We start from the raw sequence: 27,195 nt of genomic DNA on the forward strand, positions 1-27,195 counted from the left end.
TCTGCACTCAGACACGTGGCCATATACGTACAGCTTTATACACAAACGCACACCAAGAGCACACCACTGACCCACATAGCTCAACACAAACTATTCTTGCACAGCTGTAACTTGAGAGGCTCGGCTCTTGTTACAGTGTAGGAATGGAGGGCTGTCTCATGACTTGTAAACAGGCGTGATCCTGTGTCACAACACTCCACTTAATGAATCTGGAACAACAGAAACGCTTGGCCATGATCAACATCAGAAGTCCAACAACGTAAATCCGGATCTGTGCAGAAATGAGAATGAAATGATAATTAAAAAAAAATCATCAGTGGTAAATTGACAACGTGAATGAATACATACACTGCAGACATACTTCTATAGGAACCTTTTGTCCTATGAAATGAGACAACGGGGAAATATTTTCTCCCCAAAACCCACCAACTTTGCATATCTTCAATGTTTAAATCCACTGACGACTAATCCCCAAGCCGCACATATATTTAATCTGGTTGGGATGGAAGTGAAAACATGAATAAAAACGTGTTACACGAGAAAATCATCCATGTAATATCTGCTGATCTGTGGCTGACGAGGTAGGAACAAAGTAAACACGAATGTTTCCTGCTGTTGCCCACCGCTGGTTTGGGTTTAAACTGCTCGATCGACCTGCAAAATCCTCCCAGGCCTACCTGTGAACGGTGATGGAAAAGCGTCACGAAGACGAGCTCTTGGTTCTCCTGCGTTTCACTTCGCTGTTGTGAAATTTCTCTGCTATCTTCCTCTCGTGTCCGGCGGGGGAATGGCGGTTCGTGTTCAGCTCCATCTCCCTCTTGGACCTCCCTTTTCCTGCCGCATGGCCCGGGTATTCGAGCAGGTTGTAATAGTCATATTGATCGTAATGGGCTTCCTCGAAAGAAACAAATCTTTCCAAATCTGTCGCCATTTGGAGACGGGACGCAGCAGCTCTTTGCAGACGGACCTCAGGAGCGAGTAAACAGATGATGTCACCCTGTGTTTATATCCACACGTGGTCACGTGACCGCGCCAGTCGCTCGTTTTGGCTGAGGAAGCGATTTTTGAGCTGGTTATGCGTAAATATTTAACAAACGACATGAGCATTTTCTACCCCTCTGAATGTACATTTTGTAAACCACTGAGCATATATTTACTTTCACGCGCACACGCTTGTTGTTCTGGAGACATTTCATTTAATGTCTGCGCAGTTAAACCACTAAATACTCAAATGTAGACCTAGAAGAGGTCTTTTTTAAGCGTTGCCTTGAAACGACCAAAAAAAAAAAAAAACAACTTAATGATAAACATCACGTTCGTCTTAGCCAAACTATTTTAGGCATAAAGGCTAAATTAATGAGAAATCTACACATTCTCACGTGTTATTATATTTAAATCCAGATCTATATATAGATCTGGATTTAAATATATATTAAATATATTTCATTCCAAGAAATGAATGAAACCCAAACATCTACAAGATCTACACCTATTATTAAGGAAACAGCCGTACAAATACTTAAATGAACTTTCAGTCCTTTAATATCTAATTTATTCGATATTTTTATTTGTCCTTTACAAGCAATTTTTTTTTAAACATTGAGCATCAATTAGTTTTATAAACCATGCCACAGCCAGACCTAAAATCATTTTAAATTCAAATTCACACAGTGGAAAAAAATCCCAATACATAATTTGCGATTTGTTCCTTTTCTTATGTGGCCAACAAAGACAACATTCCTATTAAATGCATAAAGTGAAAGGTTCAAAGTAGTAAAGTCTCATGTTGTTTATTTATGTTTATTATGTTGATCTATTATCTAAAACGTTTGGAGCATCGTCATGGTTCATTGATACGGTGGCTTATACCATCAGCTGCTTTTATGCGTGTCAGAGGTTCAAAGCTACGCGGTTTGGAGGTGAATTAACCGCCGGTGCTGCTGGACTGTTTTGATCCTCTGAACTCGACCCGCCCCTGACGGTGTGGCGCGTCCTGACGTTTTTTCCACGTAGCAGTTCTGTCTCACAGGCAAACTCGCTGCGTGTGTATGCGTGTCTCCAGCTAGGCCAGAAAGTGATGGCGGCGCCCGTCCTGAGAGTGTCCACCCCTCGGTGGGAAAGAATAGCTCGGCTTCTCGTCTGCCTGTTAGGCATACTGTTGTCTCTATATGCTTTTCACGTCGAGAGGGAAAAGGGACGGGATGCGAGTTATAAGGCCATGTGCGACATCAGCAGCTCCATCAGCTGCTCGAAAGTGTTCAGCTCAAGGTAATTTGAATTCGGCAAAGAGCGCCTTCTGTGGCGCTCAATGAAGCTGGCTGCTATTGTGTCAAACTGGGAAGGGCTGCGCGCTTTAAACTGTCAAATGCACCCAGCTAATGTTGGACCGCTGTGCTGTAGCGTAAAGACTAACCACAAACCACAGCTGCTGGACTGCTGAGGGCTGTTTGTGGAAGGATAACCATACTGAAATAAGTTGAATGTTAGCTTGGCTTTTAATGAGCACAGCATTAGCTGTCTGGCTAAACGAAGCTAACTTTGCTAGCCGTTAGCAAAAAGAGCATTATAGCTAACTTTCTTCTATTAGCGGCGCTGGCTGTTAACAGGGAGACGTCAGCACTGTCAAACAACCAAACTATAAATGTTTGCTGATATTAAATGACCCTACCGTCTGGTTTCTGTAAGGCTAACATATTAGTAACACCAACTTCAGCACTGAAGTTGATGGCTTGTGCTGACTAACGATATCGTTTTGAATGTTGTTTGCTGTTGACAAAACTAGGATTTTTCGTGGTTTGGCTGACTTAATGTTGATTAAATGTGGACCCACCTTAGCGGTGGTGCTAATGTCCCCAGCTATCGGATATGTGAGTGAAACCCTGGTTGCCCACAGGGACAGAGCACTGATCCAGAGGTCAGTGGAGGGGACTGCTCAGCTTTCTACCGCTGGTAAAGACAAATCTGCTGCCATAGTCATACTTTTGGTTTATTTAGGGTCACACCCGAAAAGCTACCTGTAATCTGACTTCATACTTAGCTCACACTTTGTATAAAACGCATAAAACACAATCTTAAATTGCCATACAGCCTTCAATGTGGCCATTCAACTATAAATGAATGAAACAAACCCCACCTTTTACATCTCACTCATAAGAAGCCCTGAACAAATCCTCCCAACCTTACAGGCATGCAAACCGTCTGTACTTCATATTTGTTGCATAATTGAGTGAACTCTCCCACAGTCTCATTAATAAATTAAATAATAATTTGTAGTTGCTTATCTCTTAACAGATAAAAGTCATACTAGTTTTAATATTTGTTCCACTGGATCTAAAGATGAAGTGAATGCCCTGCAGCGGTCGCTGTAGCGTCTTTTATGCCTGTCGAATGCAATTTTTTTTGTGCATATAAGCATGACTTTACGTCATGTGGGACTAAGCTCAGATAAAGTGGTGGGTGGATGATATGTACCCCCGTGCTTTTTAATGATATTCTAAAATTGCTCAGTTGGAGCCAAACTTACATCTCCACGCTTCAGAGCTTAAAATGAACGGGACGCATTAGAACAAATAGCCAAATTCACTTTAAATTTGAGTGAATTGTCCGTGTAGTAGTACGTAAACGAGTATCTGAATACATCTTTGTGATAAATCTTTAGATTAGTTTGTAGGTCTTCAAGCCTGGAACTCTGGAACTTACCCATTGATTAGCTGATTACTCATTGATTTGACATCTGCTTTTGAGGCCAGTGGGAGTGCCACAGCGTTCACATTACACTCGTTATATGGTGCAAGAAATTAAATGTGCAAAATGTTTATTGAACTGTGAAACGGGAAGGTTGCTTCCACTCGATGTGGCTCAGATCTTTGTGAGCAGGATGCTGAGAAAAAGAGATGCTTACATTTTCTTTTCATGGTGTTTTGCTTTTCTTTTATAAAAAACTTAAATTTTGTGTATTCTGCACCTGAAGCTTCTTAAATGTAGAAAAATGTCACTGAATTTTGGACAACTAAAAGCTTCTGTGAGCCGCTCGATCCTCATTGCGGTTGATCGGGTGGTGTGGTCACTTTTCACCGACGTAAAGGAAACTATTTTTATAAAACTTTTCCAAGTCAAATATTTTGTTGCTTTTTCTCTGTTTTTGTATCATTTTTAGAGAATAAATGTCTACGGCTTTTGTGCTGTAGATCAGATAAAAAGACAACAAGAAAACTTAATAATCTGTTCCAATGATGACTGCGGCCAGAAGCTTCATGTGTACGATCTCTTTCCTCTGAGTACGACCTCTTGGGAAAACCTTAAAGGAATTTCCTTTGATTTTGGCACACATGGCCCTTTGGGTGATATGTCGCTGTAAAGAATAATCGTGGGCGCTCATGTAGAAGCTGTGCTCACTGTACAGGTTGAACAGATGAGCTGTCGGGGCAAAAACTTTGTGTTCAGTCAGAATTTACTTTACTGAACAAACATGTCAACAAACGGAAGCAAAGTTTTTCAGATCAAGAAAAAGGGTTAACAAATTCATGTATTATTAATCATTTATTTTCTGCATATCCTTACAGCCCTCATTTTAAAAGGGCAACAAATTTCGCCACAATGGAAACACGAGTTTAAACTGCAACACGTCTGGTTGGCAGAGGCATCCAACAATTCTGTCTAAATCATAATTTGACCTTAGCCTGACTTGTGTGCTGATGTTGCTTTTTTTTAAATCCTATCTCCGCTTTTTGAGTCCGACTTGCTGAGTTTGTTTATTGACAGTAATCTGATGTGTTTCATCGTGCCGCTTTTCTTTAAATCTGTAACTGTTTTATTTGCTGATGTTCTTTTTCTGGTATAGGTGGGGTCGAGGATTTGGACTCTTGGGCTCAATTTTTGGAAATGAGAGTGCACTGAACCAACCCAACAGTGTCTATGGGATTGTCTTTTATGCCTTTCAGCTCCTACTAGGTAAGATGTTAGCAGTACAAATTCAGGAGATAAATCTCTGTAGCCTTTGCTCTTGTAACAAAGGTTGACTCAGCTCCTTCTCCTCTCACGTCGCAGCTATATTTGACCAAACCTGACTCACATGACACTGGCATCATGTTAAGTAGCAGTGTATAAATGTGATTGTACAGTTAAATAGAAGGTCACTGTCTAATATTATCACTGACATTGCTGGTCGGGTGCCTGTTTGCAGAGTATTTCTTCTTGCACATGCTGCTTGTTTTAACTTGAACATGTCTTCCTCCCTTCGGTCGCAGTCTTTCTCCTCCCCTCAGCGGTTTCAGGGTGTTGCCGACTCACTTGTGCTGGTTTGACATGTTTGCCGGCAGAGTGGCCTGTAGGCTTGCCTGGCCACCTGGGGGTTGGCACAGAACAAAAAGTCCTTTTAGTCACAGCAGTTACACTCGTTTTCCCAACACAAATGCTGCTCAGTTAAACCATACTGACACAGCGGGTCAAGCTTTCCATTTTAAAGGCGACACCAGTTTGTTTCAGAAGTTTTACTATTCTCCCAAGAGTAGGCACGAATCCGAGCTGGACAAAACCAGGGTTTTAATCGCTGAACAATGCTTGTTGCAAAACATGACATTAATCCTATAGTTGTGCGCTACACCAAGACTGGATCTTTGAACAACTTTATTGGATTGTGAGGATACTTATTGGTTGTTATATGACTATATATCTTGAGTATATTTTGTCATATAAGTTGAGAAACTCTTAACAGGTTTTTCTTAAGTGTAATCCTGCATATTTTATGATTTACAATTAAACACAATGAATAACACTCATTTGTTTTCAAGTGAGCAAATGCAGCTCTTATCTGTGCAGTTCATTCTTACCTTAAAGCTGCAGTCGGCAAGTTTTCAAAATTGCGAGTCTAAAGTCGGAAAATTCGAACTGACACAACTTTCAGGTCCCTCCCCCAACCTCTAACAAGCTCCGAATCGCCCCCCCAAACCCCTCCCCCTCTGTGGACGAGGTTGTGCACGTGAGTTCATACCAGCGTGAGCGCACACAAGCTGGGGCAGACTCACGCTCAGCAGCGTGTGCACAAGCTGTGATTGACAGGTAGGATTCCTCCACCCTAACTTGATTGGTTAAAAACAGCCGGGAGCGCTCGGTTTTTGTAAGCATGATTACAGGCTTCAGAGGGAGCTACAGATTTCGTTATTTTTCCTAAACAGCCTATTTAACTCTGGGATAAATAAAGTATTTTTGAATTGAATATTCTACTTCCAGAATCCCATGACAGTTCAAGCTAATATGACTAAAAGAAAGTTGCCGACTGCCGCTTTAAAATCCCCTGGCCCTGTGACCTGTGTGCACTGCAGGCACAACAGGAACTGTATGTGGGTATTTTGTGTTTGTGTAGTATAACTCTTACTTAGGTTGGAAAAGAAAACAATCCTCAACTGCTATATGATTGTTAAAAGTCTGATGAAACTTTTGAAACTGTGCAAAAGTCAGGAGCCACCTCTCATTTCCTTATATATTAATTCCAGACTGGAGCTACAGTTCTCCGGGCTTTCTGAAGGTCTTTCAAAGTTTTTCTTTGGACATTGGCTGCTTTTTCACTCTGTTTTCTGAGGAATATGTTTTTTGTTTGTTAAACCACTTAACACTGACCTATGTATGGATCATTCAAGGCACCTAACTCAAGAGATGAACCAGTGTTGTGTCTACACAGAACAGACAACTTAGCAAAGACCTTTGTTACTAGCATCATGTCACAAAGACGCATAATTTGTTCCCATTTCTTTAGTTTAATCTACCAAAAATAAGAAAACACAGTTTGACAGACAAAATATAGTATTTCTGCAGCAACAAGGTGATTCCCAAAGAGCTATTGGCTGAAAACTTGGCATATTTCAGCATGGTGTGCAGTGTGTCCTTAAAACATGAGAAAACTAGACAAGTAGAGGACAAAAGAAGAAGAGTCAGGCCTAAAAAACTATCTACAGCAGTGTCTGAAAGTGATGTTCTTAAGAAATAAGGAAATAAAAACACTTGACACAGGAGCTGAGAGATGCATCTGGACCCTCAGTTGATCCATCTGCTGTTGGCCCAAGCCTCATCAGAAATGGGCTCCATGGAAGAGTGGCTGTCAGGAAGCCGTTCTTAAGGAAGGGAAACAGGGAGAAAAGGCTGAGCTGAGCCAAATGACACAAGAAGTGGGCTGAAAATCAGTGGCAACAGGTCTGATGGAGGGATGAATCCTCCCCAGAGCCCGGAGCTCAACATTACTGAAGCAGTGTGGGATCATGTTGACAGAGAACGGAACAAAAGGCAGCCGACATCCACAGAAGAGCTTTGAAATGTCCTTTAAGAAGCCTGGAGAACTATTCCTGAAGACTCCTTACAGTAGTGACAGAAAGCTTCTCTAAGAGGGTTCAGGCTGTGTTGAAGAATAAAGGTGCTCAGACCAAATATTGACTTTCACGCTTGTTAGAATTGTGCCTTTTTATATAATATTTCCATTTCTGTTTGCACGTTAGTAAATTGCTCCACCTATTTACTGTTTTTCCTGGCAATATTGTAAAGAAATGAGAGGCGGCTGAAGACATTTGCACACTGAGGAAAAGTCAGACTGTAAATCTATGACTACATCTCATGTGACAACAGAATAGTTTGACCCGTCTCATCACGTGGAGCAGCACGTTATAAAAAGAGAACTGTGCCTGAAAACTCTTGTGAAAGGAGCAGAGTCATCAGGTTGTTTGTGTGTTTAAGGTTGTCTGTTTTTTTTCTTTTTCTTATTTGGCTAAGATTCAGTTTGTTTCTCGCCGTAGGAATGACTGTCAGTGCAATGGCCGCCCTTTTTCTCATGACGACATCCATCTTGTCGGTGGTGGGTTCGCTCTACCTGGGCTACATCCTCTACTTTGTCCTTAAGGACTTCTGCGTCATCTGCATCACCACATACGTGCTGAACTTCATTCTCTTTATGCTCAACTACAAGCGCCTGGTTTACTTGAATGAGGCCTGGAAGCAGCAGCTCCAGGCCAAGGAGGACTAAGCTGCCGAGGAAAAAGGCAAGAAAAATACAACAACGACAAAAAGAAAAGAAATGTGACCTCTGAACATTTGACTTGCCACCAGGAGACCTTGCTTCCAAACAATGTTTATTCTGCTGTGTGTTCAAAAGAAAAGAAAAAAAATGAAGAAATTTAACTTAAATGTTGGGCCTGACATCTCAATGTTGATTGCAACCACTGAAGGATTTGTAAGTGAAAAATGATCTCTTCTTTCTTTTAATTTCTTTCTCCTTGTTTAACATGATACTCACTTAAGGGGCTGGCTGCGTGTGTGTGTGTGTGTGTGTGTGTGTGTGTGTGTGTGTGTGTGTGCGTGGGGAGACAACATCCCAAGCAAACTGAGGCAGCACACACATACACTGATGGAGGACGGCTCGCATTTGAACAAAAAGGATCGCAGAGTGGAAGAAAAAAGTGGGACGTAAAGCTTGAAATGGTTAGAAAGCTCCTATTACTGCACAGCACATCTGCACTAAAACTCAGATCCTGATAGTGGATCCCCACGTTAGAAAAACACTCATTTGGTTTTCGAAAAGTTTGCAGGCGAGGTTCTACGGCACGGTGAGAATAGGTGTTTTTTTTTATTTTTCTTCCATGTTTACACTTTGTAGTACTTTTTTTTTTTTTTTTTTTCGACGAGGACCACTAAGAAAATAAACACGGGACTATGTGAGAATTGTGTGTAGATCAAGTTGGATTGTTGTTTTTTTGTTTTTGTTTTTTTGCAATTCTGTAAATAGCTGCTGAGCAATATTCCAGCCTAGATTGTGATTTATTTTTTTTTTTTAGTGTTGACACAGAAAAATAAAAACAACCAACGAAAGCGAAACAGAAGAAGCCCCCAACGGTACATCTGGAAGAGAAGGCGGTCGTGGTCACAGCCGGGCAGATGAGTCTGAGGACGAACGTCTTCTTTCCCGTAGCCCCGGTCAGGCGTGCGGTTCAGACGTGAGCGGATCCTCTTCGTTGTAAGTGGTCGTTTTATCTCGAGAACTGCGAGTTATTTGCACCAAGTTTCGATAAAAGGCACCCTCGGCTTTTTTTTTTTTTTTTTTTTTGAAAAGCATTCCTGACCAACTCGCAGGTGGATCCATTGAGACTTTTGTGCCTGAAGGAGCGTTAAGATGAATCACCTTTTTCTTTCAATGTTCTGGATGGCGGTGGCTCATGTCAACACCAGTTTTCCCTCATGGTTTTACTGTCACGGGTTCATGGCTTTATTTTTATGACCATGATTTTTGTAACTGAAGATACCAGTGAAGTGTTTCTCCCTCCCTATGAGTCGCATGAGGTAGCAAAAGGCTGCTGCACTGTGATTGTCTGCCTAAGGGTAGAGCGGCCTGTGGTGGCAGAAGTGTCTTACCCTGCAGTTGCGCTAATGTTCGTCCGACTTTTTGCATACATTTGATGTCAACTGAACGGTAGCGGTGATCTTGTCAAGCTGAGTTACAGTTCATTTGTAAGATGTGAACGGCGCAAGTTAACCAAGGAGTAAAATCTTCTAAGAAAACTGAACATTGTGTTAAGCCATATGTGGTTTTTTTTGGCTCCATCAGGAACAATCCCAGGTTGATTTATTAGTGAGGTTCAAGCAGAGTTACACCACAGAATGGAGAAAGTGACAGCCTCATCGCCCCATTAAGAAGTAACCTATTTCTTCACATCCATTGCACACTACTTCCTGGCTTTGAGCATATATGAGGGCCATTAGACAATCTCACACACCCTTTTAAAGATCTGTAACAGACCTAATTGTATTGGTGTGATTCATCTTTGGGAATAAACCGGCTTATCAATAGTTTCCCTCACTGATAGCCTCCACATCTGGTTCTCCTCTAGGGCCGTCTCAAAGAGCGAGGAGCGGTTTTTTAAAGCCCCTTTACATCTTGTGTAAGTTCACTGTTGGACGTTGTTCCAAAGCATACATCGTGTTATGTCGTTTCAGTTTTTCCGACATTCCGAGCAGACCTAAGTTTCTCTGTGGGATGATGAGCTCTTAACCTTTTACTGTGAAGATCTAATGTACTGCTCACCGTGTCACTATGTTTGTCCTTTGTGTTTGGGTAAATACTGTGAGCCTAACAGCTAAGTGTAGGCTCTGATGGGTAACACTACTTTTGAATAATCCACTGACAAAAAAAATCCTCACGATGGGCCACTGAAGGGGGGGGGGGCATAATTAACCCACAATGCAACTCTATTGTAGATGTTTAAGTGTGCTTCACCAGTAAAGAAGATGTGATTTTCCCAGTGAACGCATTTCATGGTGTTGCAGCTTCATTTCTGCACTGTACAGTAAAGAAAAGCAGATCTAGATGTAGGTTTGTTTTTGATTTCCACTCATGAACATCACTGGGGGAGGAGGAGGGGGGGCCTCGCATTAAGAAGGTTCCCGGTTTGAATCCCTACCAGGGCCCTTCTGTGTGGAGTTTGCATGTTCTCCCCCTCGGGTACTCGGGCTTCCTCCCACCGTCCAAATCATGCCTTTTAGGTTAATCTGTGATTCTAAATCGACTCTCGGAGCGAGTGTGAGCGTGCGTGGTTGTTTGTCTCGTTTCTCTGTGTGGCCCTGTGATGCACTGGCGACCTGTCCAGGCGGTACCCCGCCTCTTTCCTCTCTAGGGTTGGCTCCAACCCCCAGACGTATTAATGTGGTAAAAACCAGTAAAGTCCTTAAACCGTGTGGTTCTCCATAAATGACGATCTGTAGTATATCACCTTGTCAGACTTCTGTCGGGGTCTATCCAATCTACCCACCACGCTGTTGTTTCTACTTCTCAGAGAGTCGTTTATGGAGTCTCCTCCACAAGTCAGTGTTTTGTCTTTTGTTTTTTCCCCCCTTCAGCGACATCGAACTGAAATGAGTAGCTTATTTATTTATTTTTTCTGGTGATGAGTATGGGCTCTGCAAGTATTGACCCAGAACTGACAACAGCGCAGCAGGTAGCCGCCGCCGAGTCTGATCGTGTGCAAGAAGTTACACCAAGAAGTGGGAATTTACCGTAAAAGCAACGGGGTAAGGAAAGTGGAGTTAAAAGGATCGCCTTGTTGGGTGAATTATTATTTTTTTTTTTTAAATGTAAAAATACTACATTCTCCTCATTATTAATTTAGGCCCTGAGGTATAACTGCCATGTTAGTCGCATCAATGCCAACAAAAGTGCCTTCTGTTTGATCACTAGGCCTTGAGCCAAAGACGAGCAACAGTAATCGCCTTGTAAAAAACGAAGAATAGTATCTGCAACGGGCACTTCTGCTCGCCTTCCTGAGGATGGAATCACATAAATTGGTAATTCCCAAAGATTTTAGTGCTAAAACACATTCAGACTTTGCCAGAAAAAGTACCCGTCAAATCACTGGCTGTTCATTTTCTCCTCTGTCTTACTTAACTCCACTTTATAATTATCTGCTTTATTTTGTCTAGCTAGACTTGTTAGCTAAAAATACACTCTGTTCAAATAAGATTGTAATGCCCCCTCCTTCCCCCGTCATTAATTATGCCCTTTAGCTGTATAGACTGTTAACATTCTGGGTTATTTTAGTAATAAAATAAAACAAACAAAAAAAAACGACAAAACAAAAATGTTGAGGGGTTGGAGGGCTAGGAATCCACGTGTCGGCGAAAAATGTTTATTAAAATTCTTTGTGGAGGAGAACTCGCTGGGTTTGCTTCTGTATTGCCAAATATGTTTTAAAATGCTGTATTTTCTTACATGGAAAAGTGTTACATGAATGGTATGAGGGTGCAAAAAAACTACATTTTTTTTTTGTTTAAAATCGAGCTTACCTTAAGGGAAAACTGTGGAAAAGATTGACATGAGCAAATTTTTAACTGTCATTGTCATGCAGAAATGATCTACCATTAAAACATTCCCTCTGAAGCCGTTTGTCACTGAAACTTATTGAAATAGCCTAAAAGTGTCAAATACACGGGAATAAAGACTGAAATTGAAGAGGATCACTGCTTCTTCTTAATGATTTTCTGGTGAACTGCATTTATTTTTCATCTGAGGTTAATGTGCTTTGAGTTGCACTTTGTTCAATATGCAAATTTATGAAAAGATGGTTGATTTCTACACAGAATACCTCAACTATCCATCCATCCATCCATCCATTATCTATACCGCTGAATCCGTCGATCGGGTCGCGGGCGGGCTGGAGCCTATCCCAGCAGTCAATGGGCGAGAGGCGGGGTACACCCTGGACAGGCCGCCAGTCCATCGCAGGGCCACAGAGACAAACGAGACAAACAACCATGCATGCTCACACTCACTCCTAAGGACAATTTAGAGATGCCAATCAACCTAACATGCATGATTTTTTGGACAGTGGGAATACCTCAACTATTTTCTTCAAAATGAATAAATAAATGACAGCCCAGCTTAGACTCCATATCCGTAAAATAACAGCATCACATTTCCATGAAGTTGCGTTAATGCCGTGTAAAATTTGGATAAACACAGAATTCAACGACTTCTAAATCTTATAAACCAATATTTTATTTAAAAGAAAAGAGAAAAACATCAAATGTTAAAAGTGAGACATTTTACTGGTTTAATGAAAAATATTAGCTCATATCTGGAATTTGATGGTAGCACCAAACAAAGTTGTGACAGGTCCATGTTTCCTGCTATGTCGCATCACCTCTTCTTTTAACATCAGTCTGTAAACATCTGGGTTAGGGTGAGCAGTTATTGGACCTTTGGAGGAGGAATGTTGACCCATTCTTGTCCAATATTGGATTTGAGCTGCTCAGCAGTCCTGAGTCGTCTTGTTTTTCATGATGAACCTCTGCCCATCTTTACATCTGAGAGACTAACGTGCTCTTTTTTTATGCCAAATCATGTTATTGACCAGTTGCCAATGAACCTAAGTGGTTGTTCCTCCAGCTGTTTGTTTTTCCCACCTTTTATTGTCCCCATTTCTTTTGTTGCTGCCATCAAGTTCAAAATGAGCCGATATTCTTAATCAAGCATTGAAAATATCTCACTTTAAACATTTGACATGTATCATACCTATCTTACTTCATCATACCTATTTTACTTCAACGGTCAAGTGGCACTCAGGAACACCTGAAAGTGAACCCAGAGCAAGTTTCTGAGAGTTGTTAAAGGCGTGGCTGTGACCTGCAGTTGAGCGCCTCTTTTATTGTGTAAACAGCATTTAGCTGCTAAGACAAATCCAGAAAAAGGTAATTATAAAAAGGGCCAAAAAGAGTTTTGTAGTTAGTTTAAGATCTTTAAATAAAAATGTCCACAGTGTCTTGTAAATTAGGTCTCCATTGGTGTCTGTATGTTGGAAAGAAAGGAAAGTTGGGTGTAAATAAGTGTTTGTCGAGCGTATACGCAAAGGTCAGTCATGTGGCGAGGGTGAGATAGTGAGAAGTCTGATTACGCTCACGTCACTTAACCCTTTAGGAGTACAAACTGTTGAAAACATTCAGCTACAGAGACCAGAGGAAACGGCTCCAAGAAGAACTAAATTTAATTTTTTATTGCCTCGTCTCAAACACATCGAGCAGTTTCATTCTTGTTTGTATTCACTTAGAAAAATGAAACCTTTCTGATTTGATTAAGCTTGAAAAAAAAAAAAGAAAAAAGAAAAAAAAAAAATTCTAAAACGCAGTTTTGATGGTTTGTACATGCACATTCTTTAAAACATAGTTTTAAGGCACATTTTAACAAGAGAAATGACAAAGAGCAGAGCGGTAACTCCCCCCCCCAACAGAGACACTATGTAACTTTGTGCTTTACTTGTTGTTCATGTCAGACTCTTAAAAGAAAAATTTATGTTACGCTTTTCCTTATTTTTTTTGCGCCAGAATATTCTAAAAACTAAACACACCGTCCCAGTCATCACATCATACACATATTATACAGTGTGACTCAATGGTTTGTTTCTGCCAGCATTAGAACCTGCCTTTAGGTTTAAATGAACGTTGTGCAGCGCTGGAAACAACGATTATAGTGTTGACAGCAGGATTAGCGTAGCTGCATTCAGGGTCCACATAATTAATTAAAGTTTTATCTGTAGACTCAAGGTGCAGACTCAAAGCTTTAATTTGAGGGAATTCATATCCTTAACGTATTTTAGCTCGGACCCGAGCCAATCAGCTGATCTATAAAACTACAGGCAGATAGATGTATGTATAATAATCAACTGAAGGCAGCAACAGTAAAGGCCTGACAAAGCATCACAAAAGTCTTATATTAACATCTTATTAGTAGTTATATTAATTAATACAATCACATTTAGAACCTGTAGAATGGGTGACTAAATAAGAGTTAGTTTTCATATAATATTTATAATCAGTCCTTTAAATTAAAGCTCAAAGTCTGTACTTAAGAGTCCTTTTGATCTCACTTGTGTTGTATTGGTCCACAGAATTACTTTACTAATATAATCATCTAAGAATCTCTCCAGAGGGCTCAGAGCTTACATGAGTTTGAGTCCGTCTCGGACCGGATGCCTAAGCGCTGGTGTCAAAGTGAGCAGGGGTACTTGGTCCAAGGGGGGAGTCTTCCCGTTTCATTTGCCAGCCTCCAGTACCTCTCCTTCAGGATGAAAGCCGCTGCTTTGGGTTGCCTTTGCCGGGTGAAAATACCCTTCTTGTTCCCCACGACACGAGTGATCCCTGCAGACACAAGTCAGGTCAACAACAACAACAACAACAGAGGTATTTCTTCAACAATAATAATACGATTAGAGTGATCACTAGTGATCAACAAGTAGCTTTTTCTTCACAAATAAAACATTTACCAGCATTATGAATGAATGCATCAAAGAATCTGATTAGATCCTCTAAATTGAGCATTAGTTTAAGTATTTGTGCATTAATCATTTGATAAAACAGCTAAAACATTTTATACTTTCCAATGAGACAATATCAGAACCCTCACTATCACATATTGAAAATCTTAAACATCTAAACAACTAAAATGGAAGAGTCTAATTCCTTTGCTGTACAAAACCTTGATGACATACGATAACGAATCAGCACCTTGACAGACTAGAGTCGTGGAAATTAAATGTCCATAAATGATTCATTAATAGGAGAAGGAGGTTGTTGCAGCATAAATAGCCAATGAGAACCTGTATTACACCAGTCAGGGTTCATCGTTGGCCTCCTTATTTTCCAGATTCTTGTACTAAATGTTTAGAAGAAAAAGGCACCTTGTTTCACAGTGTAGAGACAGTGTTTCAGACTATATTGAATATTGTTGGAGTGCCCTATCAATCAAAGCATATATCCAGAGGACTTTGTGGTCAATTCAAAACAATCTATTCTAATCGACTTTGGACTCCTGCAGGGCAGGAGGATGATAAACCGTGTCCTGGAGGAAAACAGATGTACCTTCAATAAATACGCCATAAGTGAGATGTGTTGGAAAGACTGGCCTAATAAGAGCACGGGCAGAGGAATTTGAGGACATTTGGAAGCCTTAGGTGGACTTTTTTGGGAGTTATTATACAAAACTTAATAAATATATTGTCAATGCATAAATAAATGCAGCCTTCTCATTTTGAATGCTCAAAAAATGAGCCAGGACGCCAACAGGAACAAAAGGCAGGAGGTGAGCAGCTCTGCTTCTGCAGGAACATGCTGTACCTTGTGTAGTCATGAAGTCGGCAAAGTTCCAGATGAGTTCGCCAATAACGTAGTGCTTCCTCTTCTGGTCGAACACGTCGTGGTAGCTCTGCAGGACTACCTTCTGATACTCCTCAGTGAACATCAAGGGGGGGTCCTGAAAGTGAAAATAAAGCTCATCACCCTGGTTTATTCTGTTGTGACATCCACTGAAGCTTTAGGAGCCCACACATAAATGTGAACACAAACTGCACGTGTGTGAATCCTCACATTGTGAACCCCCGGCACAGCATCCGCTCCATATTCACTCTGGATGATGGGCTTTTGGTACTTTCCATACCAGCTCTCAAACTGAGTGTTGAGCTGGATGGGGATGACCTCCACGTGGCCTGGATCATGGTACCAGGAGAAGTAACTATTTACACAAACTACGTCCACAAAGGGAGCCTGGGGGCGAGACAAACGACAAAGAGAGATTTGTGGAGTTGCTCTCAAGCACAATCACGACTTTTCTCAAACAGCCCAGCTCAGCCAGACCCTTTTTCTTCGTTCGTCTGTTACAAAGACCTCCACATTTCATAGATTGTGTCCATTCATATACAAGCACGGGGCGGCCGTGGCTCAGTGGTAAGAGTCGGTCGTCCAATAACTGGAAGGTTGGCAGATATGCCCTTGAGCAAGGCACCGTACCCCCATGCTCCCCAGGCGCTTTGAATGGCTGCCCACCGCTCCAGGTTGGCATTTGTATCTATGAGTGTGTGACCCTGTGCATATGTGTGTGTGTGTGTGTGTGTATGTGTGTGTGTGTGTGTGTGTGTGTCAACAGGTGCCAACCTGGATGGGTTAAAAGCGGAGGACATTTCGTGTGTATGTATGTATGCATGACAAATAAATCTGATCTTAATCTATCTAAGCAAGACAAGTTCTGGCACCTTTATTTGCCTTAAGCTAAAGTTATGGTGAATTCTGAAGTAAACTCTGCTTCTTAATAAAGCTGTGACTGCAGGAGAGTTGGTCCCTTTAAGGCATTAACGGTATTCCTCATTGCACAGGAATGTGATAAAAAAAAAAATCCCAGACATGTCAACAAGTTAATTCAACCTTAGTTAAACGCATTCAAACTTGAATTTTGCTCCTATGCTTCTCATCCGATTTACCAGAGGCCAAAGCTGTCAAATGAGTGACATGAACAGACTTGCCGCACAGAACACTGAAACTCAAACATTTCTGCCCTCTCTGTTTTCTCGCTTTCACTTCGAACTACAAAAATACAGAATAATGTGCCATTTTAATAAGAGTTTTCTAAATTCATTGCAGCTGACTTGGTCTGGATTGTGCATCTTTGGACCGCGCATGATCATCATCAACGATGAGACTGGACTGTAAGAAGAGGTTCGTTAATAGCTGAAACCTGAACGCTATTTAATTACTTTAAATGCATATTAAACAGTAACAAAACACCAGACCGTCGAGCGGTGTTTTGCTCCTCTTGCTGATCTGACCCAGTGGTGAAGTGAAACTACTGGATGTTAGTAAAAACAAGGGAGTGTCGGGAGTGTTCTGCAACACTGTTTTTTATTGGTACAAGTGGTGTTAATATTTAAAATGTCACAATATTGATGGTAAAAGAGAAATGGCACCATCTGCAAAAAGACAAACCAAAGACTTCATATCACTAGCAACTTTTGCTCTTCTTGGGCAAGTACACAAGCTCTTATTTTGTTTTTCAGTGTCGATTTACTACCTGGTACCTTTAAAGTCAAAACTGCTCAGATCATCGGCTAATTTGAGCACAAACTTTAAACATGAGACACCCGTAAATAAACGACAGCACGACACAAATTATCCAAGGACAGAAACGCCAAACTGCAGCATGTGGAAATAAAAGTTGTTCTAATTGGATCACCAGGCACTGAAAAGACTTTATAAATCTATGGGTCAACTAGTTCAGGCCTCGTTGATAAACACCCGAGTTTACAGAAATTACCTTGTGTGCAATTTATTGTCAAAGACAATAAACCTGAAATCAACATGTAATTTTTAATCTTAACTGCATTACTAATAAATGACAGAAATACGGAGATGGCTGTTTTATGTTAGGAATGGGTAATATTAACGGATTTGTACATTTAGTGTCAGAACTGTTTGACTTAATGTTTTCTTTTTCCTCCTAGACTTGTTTAATATTTCTTTAAACAGTCTAACTTTAATCAAGACGTCGGTTCATTATCAACACTGATGCTCCGACTATTCTCAGTTAGGATCACCAGTGACAGGAGTGAAAAGTTAAGTTGAGCCATGGATATAGCTCAACTTGTTCATTTATCACATGACTCCTTGTCCCAGTGTACAGGCATTGAATGGGAACAGATTATTAGGCTAAAGTTTTTTTCCGACTCCACTGTGATAGTCGCTTACAGCCTGTTAGTTCTGGGCTTTTTCCAGTTAATCATTATGACTGAAACAATTTAGCCAGCTGCACATTGGTACCATGTCAAGCTGTGAACTGGTTAGCTTTAAGGCTCTGTACATTTTGTACGTGCTCTACACTTTGATCTCACTTTTACAAATAAGATGCCTACTATCCGCTGTGGTTATTCTGTTGCTGGCCTCTATGTCTGCGTCTCCTGCTTTTTCTGCATCAAGCCCCAGGACGGGAACTGTGCATAGAGCACCTAAGCTGATTTGAGTCTAGTTAACATGTTTATATTCATTTTAAGACGACTTTTAGTTGGACAAACAACAGTTAAAACTTTTCCAAACAAAAAACCTCATACTTTTTACCACAGACTAAAGCTGTCTTTTTAATTTTAGATTTTAGTCTTAAACACCCTAATTAACAATATTTTTGGCTGCAATGTAATTTTTTCGGTTGTAATTCTTGTTTTTCATTAAAGCTATAAATGGAGCTGCTGTAAAGCAAAGCACATTCTGATTTACAATGAACTACCATCTTTATACCATGTGTCAAATAAAATTCCTACAAATGACTGTGCTATGTAGGTTTCACTTTAATATGTTGTAAATATGGAGGTGAAGGCTAGGGAGACTCACCCCTTTGTCCCTTGCCCAGTTGCTGTCTGTGATATAGGTGACGGGCCGTGTAGGGTCCAGAGATTTGGTGTGTTTTATCAAGGTCCTGTAAAGCGAGGATTCAGGAGGTTAATTCACACATCAGATGTAATATTACACCGTTTTAACTTTGGGGTGACGCAGCACATGTTTGTGCTGGTAGAGTTCTGCATATACTTTGTTCTCCACCTGCTGCATGTTACTTGTTGGGTACTCTTGTGTTTCTATCTGCCCCGTTAGCTTCTCTGGTGCTGCAGGCTGTTACTGACCTTCCTGACTAGTCTCACTGCATTCTCAACATAACATGAAGGGGCAAACTGTGACTGAAAATGAGCCAATATCACATCAAGAGATGCACTAACATTTGAAAAAAGTTTGGGGGGGGTTTTGAGAGGAGTCATAACACCCGGCTGCTTTTTGTTTACATGACAGATTATCAAAAAAGAAAACACAAAACAAAGAGTGAGTGACCTCACTTATTTGTGTGACCTCACTTATTTGTGTGGTTAAGTCATTGATGAGTAGATATATTTAGTGATGCAAACCTCAAGACAAAACAAACCAAAAATCATGACTTACTTGAAATAATATTCAGCAGGTGGCATCTCTGCAGCGGGCTCATTGGCTACCGACCACATGACCACGGAGGGATGGTTTTTGTCCCGGCGTACGAGCTCATCCATGACTATAAGGTGGTGGGCCAGAGAGGCGTTTCCAAAGCTGCGACTATAACGGCAAAGGACATATTTGAAAGTTGAAGTTGAAATCACTGATGTGAAGAGTCACCTTGCGACTCTTCTGCTGACGTTTCGTTTTCTGTAACGTTTTAGTGCTTTTCCTCAAACTATCCCAGAAAAAAAGATGTATGTTTGCAGGTGGTCACACTGATGAGTCATTACACTTTCAAAGACTTCTTCATCGAGTTATTTTACTGTGTGACATGCACCTTTTTTAAGAAAAAAAAACAGGATCTGGTGCATAAGTGTTCGTTTATTCTGAGTTATCTAAAAACACAGGATCAGAGACAGACTATCTACTCTCCTGTTTACAAGGTGCACCTTTACTGAAAAAACTATTAGGAATGACCACCGACTTAACAAATTAAGCTGGTTTATGTTTATTTTTAACACATTTTATTTCAAAGTCATTAAAAAAAAACAAAAAAAAACAACAACAACACAAATGTTGGAATGTTGCGTGAAATACAAATCAAACAGCAGCACTGGGAGGCCGTGCTAAGGTGAAAAGCTGTTAATGCCAGAATAACGTGCTCAAAGCAATAATACTGTCAGGTTAATATTTAGCAGGCAGTCCAGCAGCACACTTCTAACACTGCTTAAGCCGTGGATACCACAAACATACAGAGAGGGTTACACAGATGCTGTACGTATCCATCTGCTGAAAATGCAGACCAAATCTGCATGTTTACAATTCCAGTTCTGTGTTAAAGTCTTGAATCACCCCTCATTTTTTCATACATTTCCAGAAAACACAGTATATGAGGCACAAAAAGACTTTGTACAGCTCTAATAAGCTTTAAAGTCAATACTTGGTCTGAGCGACTTTATCCTTCAACACAGCCTGAACCCTCTTAGAGAAGCTTTCTGTCATTTCTGTAAGTAGTCTTCAGGAATAGTTCTCCAGGCTTCTTAAAGGACATTTCAAAGCTCTTCTGTGGATGTCGGCTGCCTTTTGTTCCGTTCTTTGTCAACATGATCCCACACTGCTTCAATAATGTTGAGGTCCGGGCTCTGGGGAGGATTCATCCCTCCATCAGACCTGTTGCCACTGATTTTCAGTCCACTTCTTGTGTCATTCGACATAGCTCAGCCTTTTCTCCCTGTTTCCCTTCCTTAAGAACGGCTTCCTGACAGCCACTCTTCAATGGAGACCATTTCTGATGAGGCTTGGGCCAACAGTAGATGGATCAACTGAAGGTCCAGATGCATCTCTCAGGTCCTGTGTTAGGTCTTTGCTGTATTCTTTCCTCTTTCTTAAGGACATCATCAAGATAGTCGACTAATTGGAAGCAGAATATAAAGAAACGAGCGGTGGCTCAACAGTTTGAAAACATAGTCGGTATAATGCTCAGATTGTTATTAATTTTGTCTGATCTGCTACTCTACCTGAATCTTTCGATATGATCTTTAACCATCTCTGACGGCATCAAGATGAACCAGGTTTTCAGAAGTAGCTGTGATGGACAACAACTGTTAGATGCTCCAGCTCTAGACCACCCTGAACCTTTACACAGACCCAGAAGTGAGCGCTGACACTTACATGTCTTTGATGCCAACCCCAGGGCACTCGTCTATCACCACGATGCCATGACGGTCACACATCTGCACAATCTCCTCGGCGTAGGGGTAGTGGCTTGTGCGGAATGAGTTGGCCCCCAGCCACTTCAACAGGTTAAAGTCCTTAACAATCAGGGGCCAGTCAAAGCCTTTACCTCGGATCTACAACACAACACAAGGTAAGAAAACAAAAAACAGGGATGGTATTTTTGAATAACAGAAAATGTTTATCATTTGTTTCTATGAATGTTGTAACTGATATTAAAATGAGACCTGTGTAAAGCTTTGGCTTCCCTCTAGTGGTACTCACATCAGCGTCCTCATGCTTATTGACCCCGTGGAAATAAAACGGCTTGTTGTTGATCAGGAACTGCGTGCTGGTGACGTTCACTGTGCGGATGCCAACTGGCAGAGCATAAACGTCCTCGTATGTTGACCTCTCGTCGGCTGCCATGAGGCGAACCTAGGAATGAAAACGCTACTGTCAGAAGCAGAGACAGTGGCCTTTTTCCAAGAATGCAGTATGACAGAAAATTACTTAAAAACAGGAATCCAGGTACTCGTCTTCAGAGAGTTCATGGTTGAAATTCTGGGATAAGAAAGTTTTATTTACAAAATGGTCATATGATCACACCCTCACAGAGCACAACCTGATCCAAGGCCACAAAGTAATGCTTAATTTTAGTTTTTGAAATATAGTTTTAGTTTAGGAAAGCTAAATTTACTGTTCTGTGTGTTTACTTTAGCCATCTGTGGTTATGTCTTTGCAACTAATAATATTTTCGCACTGTTCATTTATGTGTAAGCTACTGGTTGCCCAGGATTTCCCTCAGGGTGAATAGAGAGTCTTATCCATCCATCTAGCCGTCTATCTAATGACAGAACTTTCAATACCAGCTCTGCCTAATTTTACATTATTGCATCATTTAATATGTGTGCAACATCTTCTTCTTTATATAAGCTTTGATGTGTAGAGAATGGAGTCTTGCGATCCTTCTAATTGGAAATTTAGCTGTTAAATGCATTAAACTCAGTTTTATGCTTTCAAAACAGGACTGCTTTATTACGGTTGCAGTGTTCATGTGACCCACATCTGAGTCCACCTACCTCCAAAGAGTAAAGATAACCTGGGTTCTCGTGCATCAGGTATGGCCACCACAGCTTAACATCCCCCACTTTGAGCACTCCAGATGGCTCAGTGGAAGAGGCCACACAGTGACCTTCTCGGTCCATCAAAGTAACCTTCACAGTAGCTGTTGATGCACCTTGTACTGACACTTTGTATTTAACGAGTCCTAAAAACCAGAGGAAACAGCACAAATACATGTGGCGTTAACAATAAGTATACGTTTGGTGTTAAATGAGTATTCCCATCAGTTTTGAGAACGCTCCACCGAGGATCATGACTTAAATAAATGTGATTCACTGTCATGAGTGTACATTACCTCCGCCAAGGAGTATTTATTTTAGTTGCTGTTTATTTCTCTGTCTGTCAGCCACAAGGTAGGAAAAACTACTGATTTGATTTTCATGAAAAGTGGTGGAGAAGCATTGTTTTGGCAAACCATCCATATGTTTATGATGGGCTTTGTTAAAAACTTGTATATTACTAAATCAATGACTAATAACCTTGCCGGAGGTCTGTGCTCTTAAGAGTGCTTTTCTATTTTACCAGTGCTATCCAAGAAGTCTGTCACCACTGTGATGTCATCCACATACGCTTTAGGAGTAGTGTACAGCAGCACAGGACGATGTATCCCAGCATAGTTGAAGAAATCAAAGTAAATGTTCTGCACAAAAAACCCGTCTGGATACCTGTAGACCAATTACATTCTCCTGGTTAGCTATCAGATTTGAACTGATCACTCTTTAAGCATTTAGATGAGGAAGAAGAACAAAACTATAAGAGTGAGTTAAGGTTGGAGAATAAAATTAAGTGAAGCTGAAATATCCAGCAAGTTGAGGCGTTAGTGCTGACTGAAGCTGAAAGTATCAAAGTGCCGTTACTGGCAGGAAATGTCTCATGAAACACTCATGGACCTGTGAACACCAGCTGAAGCTGTCAGTTTAAAGGGATAGTTCGCCTCTTTTGACATGAAGCTGTATGACATCCCATATTAGCAATAGGGTTGCAAAGGGGCGGAAAATTTCCAGTAAATTTACATGGGAAGTTAAGCTTGGGAATTTTGGATATATTCCATATTGGAAACTTTCCATGGGAATAATGGGAATTATGGGAACTAATGGGAATTTAGGAGAACTAACTGGGAATATATTATATCCAAGCGTAAATATAAACAGAAGTCATAAGAAAACATCCATACAAAATGTTTTCAACAGATCATTTAATAGATTCTAACACGTTCTAATTACTTGTTTCATGGATGAACAAAAACAGGAGTGTTGGGTTCAATATTACCCTGATCCCCTAACCCCACTCATTTGAAAATTCCCAGTTTATTCTCATAAATTCCCATAAATTCCTGTTAATTCCCGTTAATTCCCTTAAATTCCCATGGAAAGTTTCCGTCTTTGAAAATTCCGGGAATTTTGCAACCCTAATTAGCAATATCATTTATGAACATTGACTTACCCCCTGTTGCGTACTGTGAGCCGAGTTCCAGCCTTGTTTTGGCGTTGACAAAAGTAGTCCGGCTAGTTGGCTGCCACCTGCCGACAGCCGCACCTGTTACGGTGTTTCCTGCTAGGAAGCATGGGACTGCTCGGTCTGCTCTTCGGTCTGGACAGTTTACACGGCACGCAGTGATACGAAGGTAGAGAGAAAATAGCGGCAAGCGATTGTGAGGTCTGACTTTTTCCTGGAGATTGATTTTGTGATGCAAATGTATTACTCTTTTGAACGCATATTGTTTTGAGAAGCAAAGCGCTTTATTTTTGTAACCCGAGCCAACTAGCCAGACTACTTTTGTCAACGCCAAAACAAGGCTGGAACTCGGCTCACAGGGCGCAGCGGGGGGTAAGTCAATGTTCAGAAACGATATTTCTAGTATGGGATGTCATACAGCTTCATGTCAAAAGAGGCGAACTATCCCTTTAAGTGCATTAACTGAATTTTCTCAATTTTTAAGTCGATATGCACTGAAGCAAAAGTCAGAATTAAAAAGAAAATGGGTGAAACTGGCCGAGAGGCGAGAATAGCGTCAGTTGAAGTACGAAGCAAAGACAAAAGAGGTTACTTGGTGGGGTCAGTAAAGTGCTGGATGCTGCCTGGAGGGAGTGTCTGCAGGGTCAAAGTGTTGTTGACAGCGATGGTGATCCTGCATGGCATGGTTGGGTCCTTCCGAATTAAACCGCCGATCTCAGCCTCAAAAGGAAGATGTCCACCCTCGTGCTCGGTCACCTTCACCCCATTCACCCACTGCAAAGAGTAAACACAGTGATCCTCTTATCAGAAGAGATGAATACGAAGGAATGAGCGTCACATCTCAAGGCTACAGATGACGCATGTTATACGCTATACGCACCACTACTGAATAATAGTGAGCACTTCCCACTCTGAGAACCACTCGTGTGCCTTCATCCGTGACCCAGCGAGCAGGCAGCACCACATCTCGCTCGTACCACACCCAGCCGATGAAATTTCTCAGTGCGGGGTCCTGCGTGATGTCATTGTAGCTGGCAGGAACTGGCATGTCAATCACAGGGCCAGTCTGGAGAAAGTTAATGAGAATGTGGCACTTTGTTTCAACATAATGAGTCGGTGGCATCATAATAATAGTAACTTTATTAATACTGCTGTTGTAGAAATACAGTTACCTGACTGGACCTTCATACCGACACATTTTGCTTCAGAGATTTATTCCCCCTCACACTTTTTTCACATTCATTGTTTTGTTTTCTAAGTACATCTATTAGCCTACCGAGATCTGGACTGTTTGCTGGCCATTCCAATGGCTTAATAGTTTTTTACCAAAGTTTCAACTCTCTGTGCTCTGTGGAAAGATGCATTACCATCCTGAGCAATTACCTCAGTGTCACCAAACCTCCTGGCAACTGCCATCTCCCCATGTTCTTTACCTGACATCAAACCCACAATGATTGTAGATTTTAGCAGGGAAACATCTAAAACCCGCAGGACAGCAGCCCTCGAGGGCCGGATGTGGACATCCCTGCTTTAGGTGTTAGTGATGGTTTATATTTGGCTTTTCTGAATTTTCTGGATTCCTTCTGCTGATTTCTTTCGGTTTTCTGTCCTAAAACTTCAACATCTTCATTGGTCGACGTCACGTGTATGTTTTCATTTTTAAAAACTCATTTTGTTTGTACTTGCTCAACATTTTAGACACAGCTGACTGGGAACAGAACAACCAACATTTTTTCCACTCTTTGAGTTGAATTACCCCCTTGGAGGAGTTTTACAATACTTTCCATTGTTTCTACAGACAGTTCTCTTGTTGGGGCCATGTTTCCTGTCAATCAGCCTGATGTAACACCTTCTGTAAGCACTCTCTTTTAACTGCAGAGACATAAGCATATTCAAATCTGTGCAGGTACTTGTTTTATTAAATTTTAAAATGATTCCATAATTTGTTCCTTTACTTCATCTAAAAAACACTGCAATCAATTGCGATAATGTTCTTAAAACGTTGTGGGGGATGTTTGACAAAGCTAGAAGTTTTAGCCATTTGTTTAATTTTTTTTAATGAAAAAAAAAAAGAAAAAAAAAGCTAAATGGAAATCTTCCAAGTGTGGTGACTGTAGAGTGTTTAAAACGCCCCCAAGTACGTTAAAATAAACGTGTTATTATAGTAATTATAAGTAGATTTAATGTTACTTTTTTTAGACTTACAGTGTTGACTCCATGTTATTTACGTGTGCTGATTTGCAGGGCCAATCTAAAATGTGCCCTATTACAGCTTACAGAAGGGGGTCTGTTTCACAATTTTTACTGTCTAACATGCAAAGGGCTTTATTTCGAAAGAGCGTCTGTCTGCAACAGAACAATCTACTCACCTCCGCCAGGCGGCTTTTGTACCAGGCCCTCTCAAATCCCTGGTTTCTGTTTGGGGAGCTGTCAGCCCTGAAGACCCACAGCCCGTCCAGCGCCTTCACCTCCCTGGAGGAGGACTCCCGGGGGAAGAGCATGCCGGTGTCCAGCAGCAGCACCGCGTCAAACACGGCGAAAAGCAACAAAACACGGAGCACCCCGAGGTTTTCAGGAGAACGCATCTTGTACAACTTTTCGACTGTGCACGCGGAGAGCGATTTCCTGGCTCTTTCAGTCACGTGATCTCACTGAGTTGTCACGTGATTAAAGAGCGGCGTTTCTTCCATTACTATCGGAAATGTCTCACAATCATACACTGCAAAGAAATTAATAAACAGATAGTTTTAAACCACATCATTATACAGCGTAAATATATTACTACTATTTAGTAGTATTTATACTAGTGTTTATTTCTTTAGTACTATTGCTCCGTCAACGTTACGCCCAACGGTGTTCACAGATAACAAAAAACGAGCATATTTTCTCCTCTTCCTCGTGCATCGCTGGAAAAATAGTGTTATTGAAAGAAAAGTTACAAACATAAGCTTATTCATAAAATGAGATTAAAAAAAACCCCAAAAAAAACAACCTCCAATTAGATTTTTTACAACACCCCAAATTAGGAATAAATGGTAAATGGACTGCACTTGTATACAGGGGCGGTTTGTCTATAAGGGCGATCGGGCGACCAAAGGAATTTTTTTTGGTCATATTTTTTTCACAGCATTACGGCTGTCATGTCCTGTGAGCACTTTAGGTGTCGGGCTGTAAAAATTATTTCAATCTCAGAGCTTCCAAAATTGAAATCATTCACCCAAGAGCACATGGTGCCTTGCACTCCCCAAAACACCACCTCACTGTTCTTATCAGTCTGAGCTATCTGACATCCAACACTTTCACACAAATCTTAATTTGATTGTTGGTCTCTATCCCTGAAAGAAATGATGATTAGAACCTGGAAGTCCACAGAGCATTTGAGGAAATTAACCCATGATGATTCCAACTCCAGGCAGCATCCCATCATCCTGAGCTACTCTTTCTGAGCGTCTTGGTTGAACTTTAAAAGTCCTGTGATCATAGTTTCCACGTTCTCGGAGGCTTAAAGCTTTCACCCAACAGCCTGAGCTGTTCAACTACATACACACTGAAAGGTTGAATCCTAAAGTTTCTCTTTAACTTCACTTTAATTACACTTATTTGTTGCAA

General features: G+C 41.0%; 2 protein-coding genes across 6 annotated transcripts; one reads left to right on the forward strand and one right to left on the reverse strand.

Moving 5' to 3' along the window:
- Positions 1–1,587: 1,587 nt before the first annotated feature.
- Positions 1,588–26,208, reverse strand: gusb (glucuronidase, beta). Of its 3 annotated transcripts, none has more exons than XM_075486396.1 (13): positions 25,956–26,208; positions 24,467–24,652; positions 24,179–24,360; positions 22,654–22,796; positions 22,089–22,276; positions 21,292–21,444; positions 20,965–21,143; positions 19,264–19,410; positions 18,667–18,751; positions 15,883–16,059; positions 15,634–15,769; positions 14,464–14,658; positions 1,588–5,344 (listed from the first exon to the last, which is right to left on the reverse strand). In XM_075486396.1, exons 1-12 carry the CDS (start codon positions 26,169–26,171, stop codon positions 14,507–14,509), a joined length of 1,944 nt encoding a protein of 647 aa, XP_075342511.1. In that variant the 5' UTR covers positions 26,172–26,208; the 3' UTR covers positions 1,588–5,344; positions 14,464–14,506. The 3 variants fall into 3 exon arrangements, with proteins under 3 accessions (XP_075342511.1, XP_075342512.1, XP_075342510.1); XM_075486397.1 differs by lacking the exon at positions 1,588–5,344 and adding an exon at positions 6,839–7,106; XM_075486395.1 differs by lacking the exon at positions 1,588–5,344 and having other exon boundaries at positions 13,470–14,658.
- On the forward strand, positions 1,998–11,905 carry vkorc1l1 (vitamin K epoxide reductase complex, subunit 1-like 1). 3 transcript variants are annotated; one of them, XR_012773078.1, is made up of 4 exons: positions 2,019–2,268; positions 4,841–4,950; positions 7,779–8,460; positions 8,814–11,905. XR_012773078.1 is itself a non-coding variant. In XM_075486398.1 (3 exons), exons 1-3 carry the CDS (start codon positions 2,078–2,080, stop codon positions 8,003–8,005), a joined length of 528 nt encoding a protein of 175 aa, XP_075342513.1. In that variant the 5' UTR covers positions 1,998–2,077; the 3' UTR covers positions 8,006–11,905. The 3 variants fall into 3 exon arrangements, 1 of the variants encoding a protein (XP_075342513.1); XR_012773079.1 differs by having other exon boundaries at positions 7,779–8,212; XM_075486398.1 differs by having other exon boundaries at positions 1,998–2,268; positions 7,779–11,905.
- Positions 26,209–27,195: the final 987 nt, after the last annotated feature.

The sequence above is a fragment of the Odontesthes bonariensis genome, chromosome 16 (genome assembly GCF_027942865.1).
Source record: "Odontesthes bonariensis isolate fOdoBon6 chromosome 16, fOdoBon6.hap1, whole genome shotgun sequence".
In the NCBI taxonomy this organism is placed as follows: Eukaryota; Metazoa; Chordata; class Actinopteri; order Atheriniformes; family Atherinopsidae; genus Odontesthes; species Odontesthes bonariensis.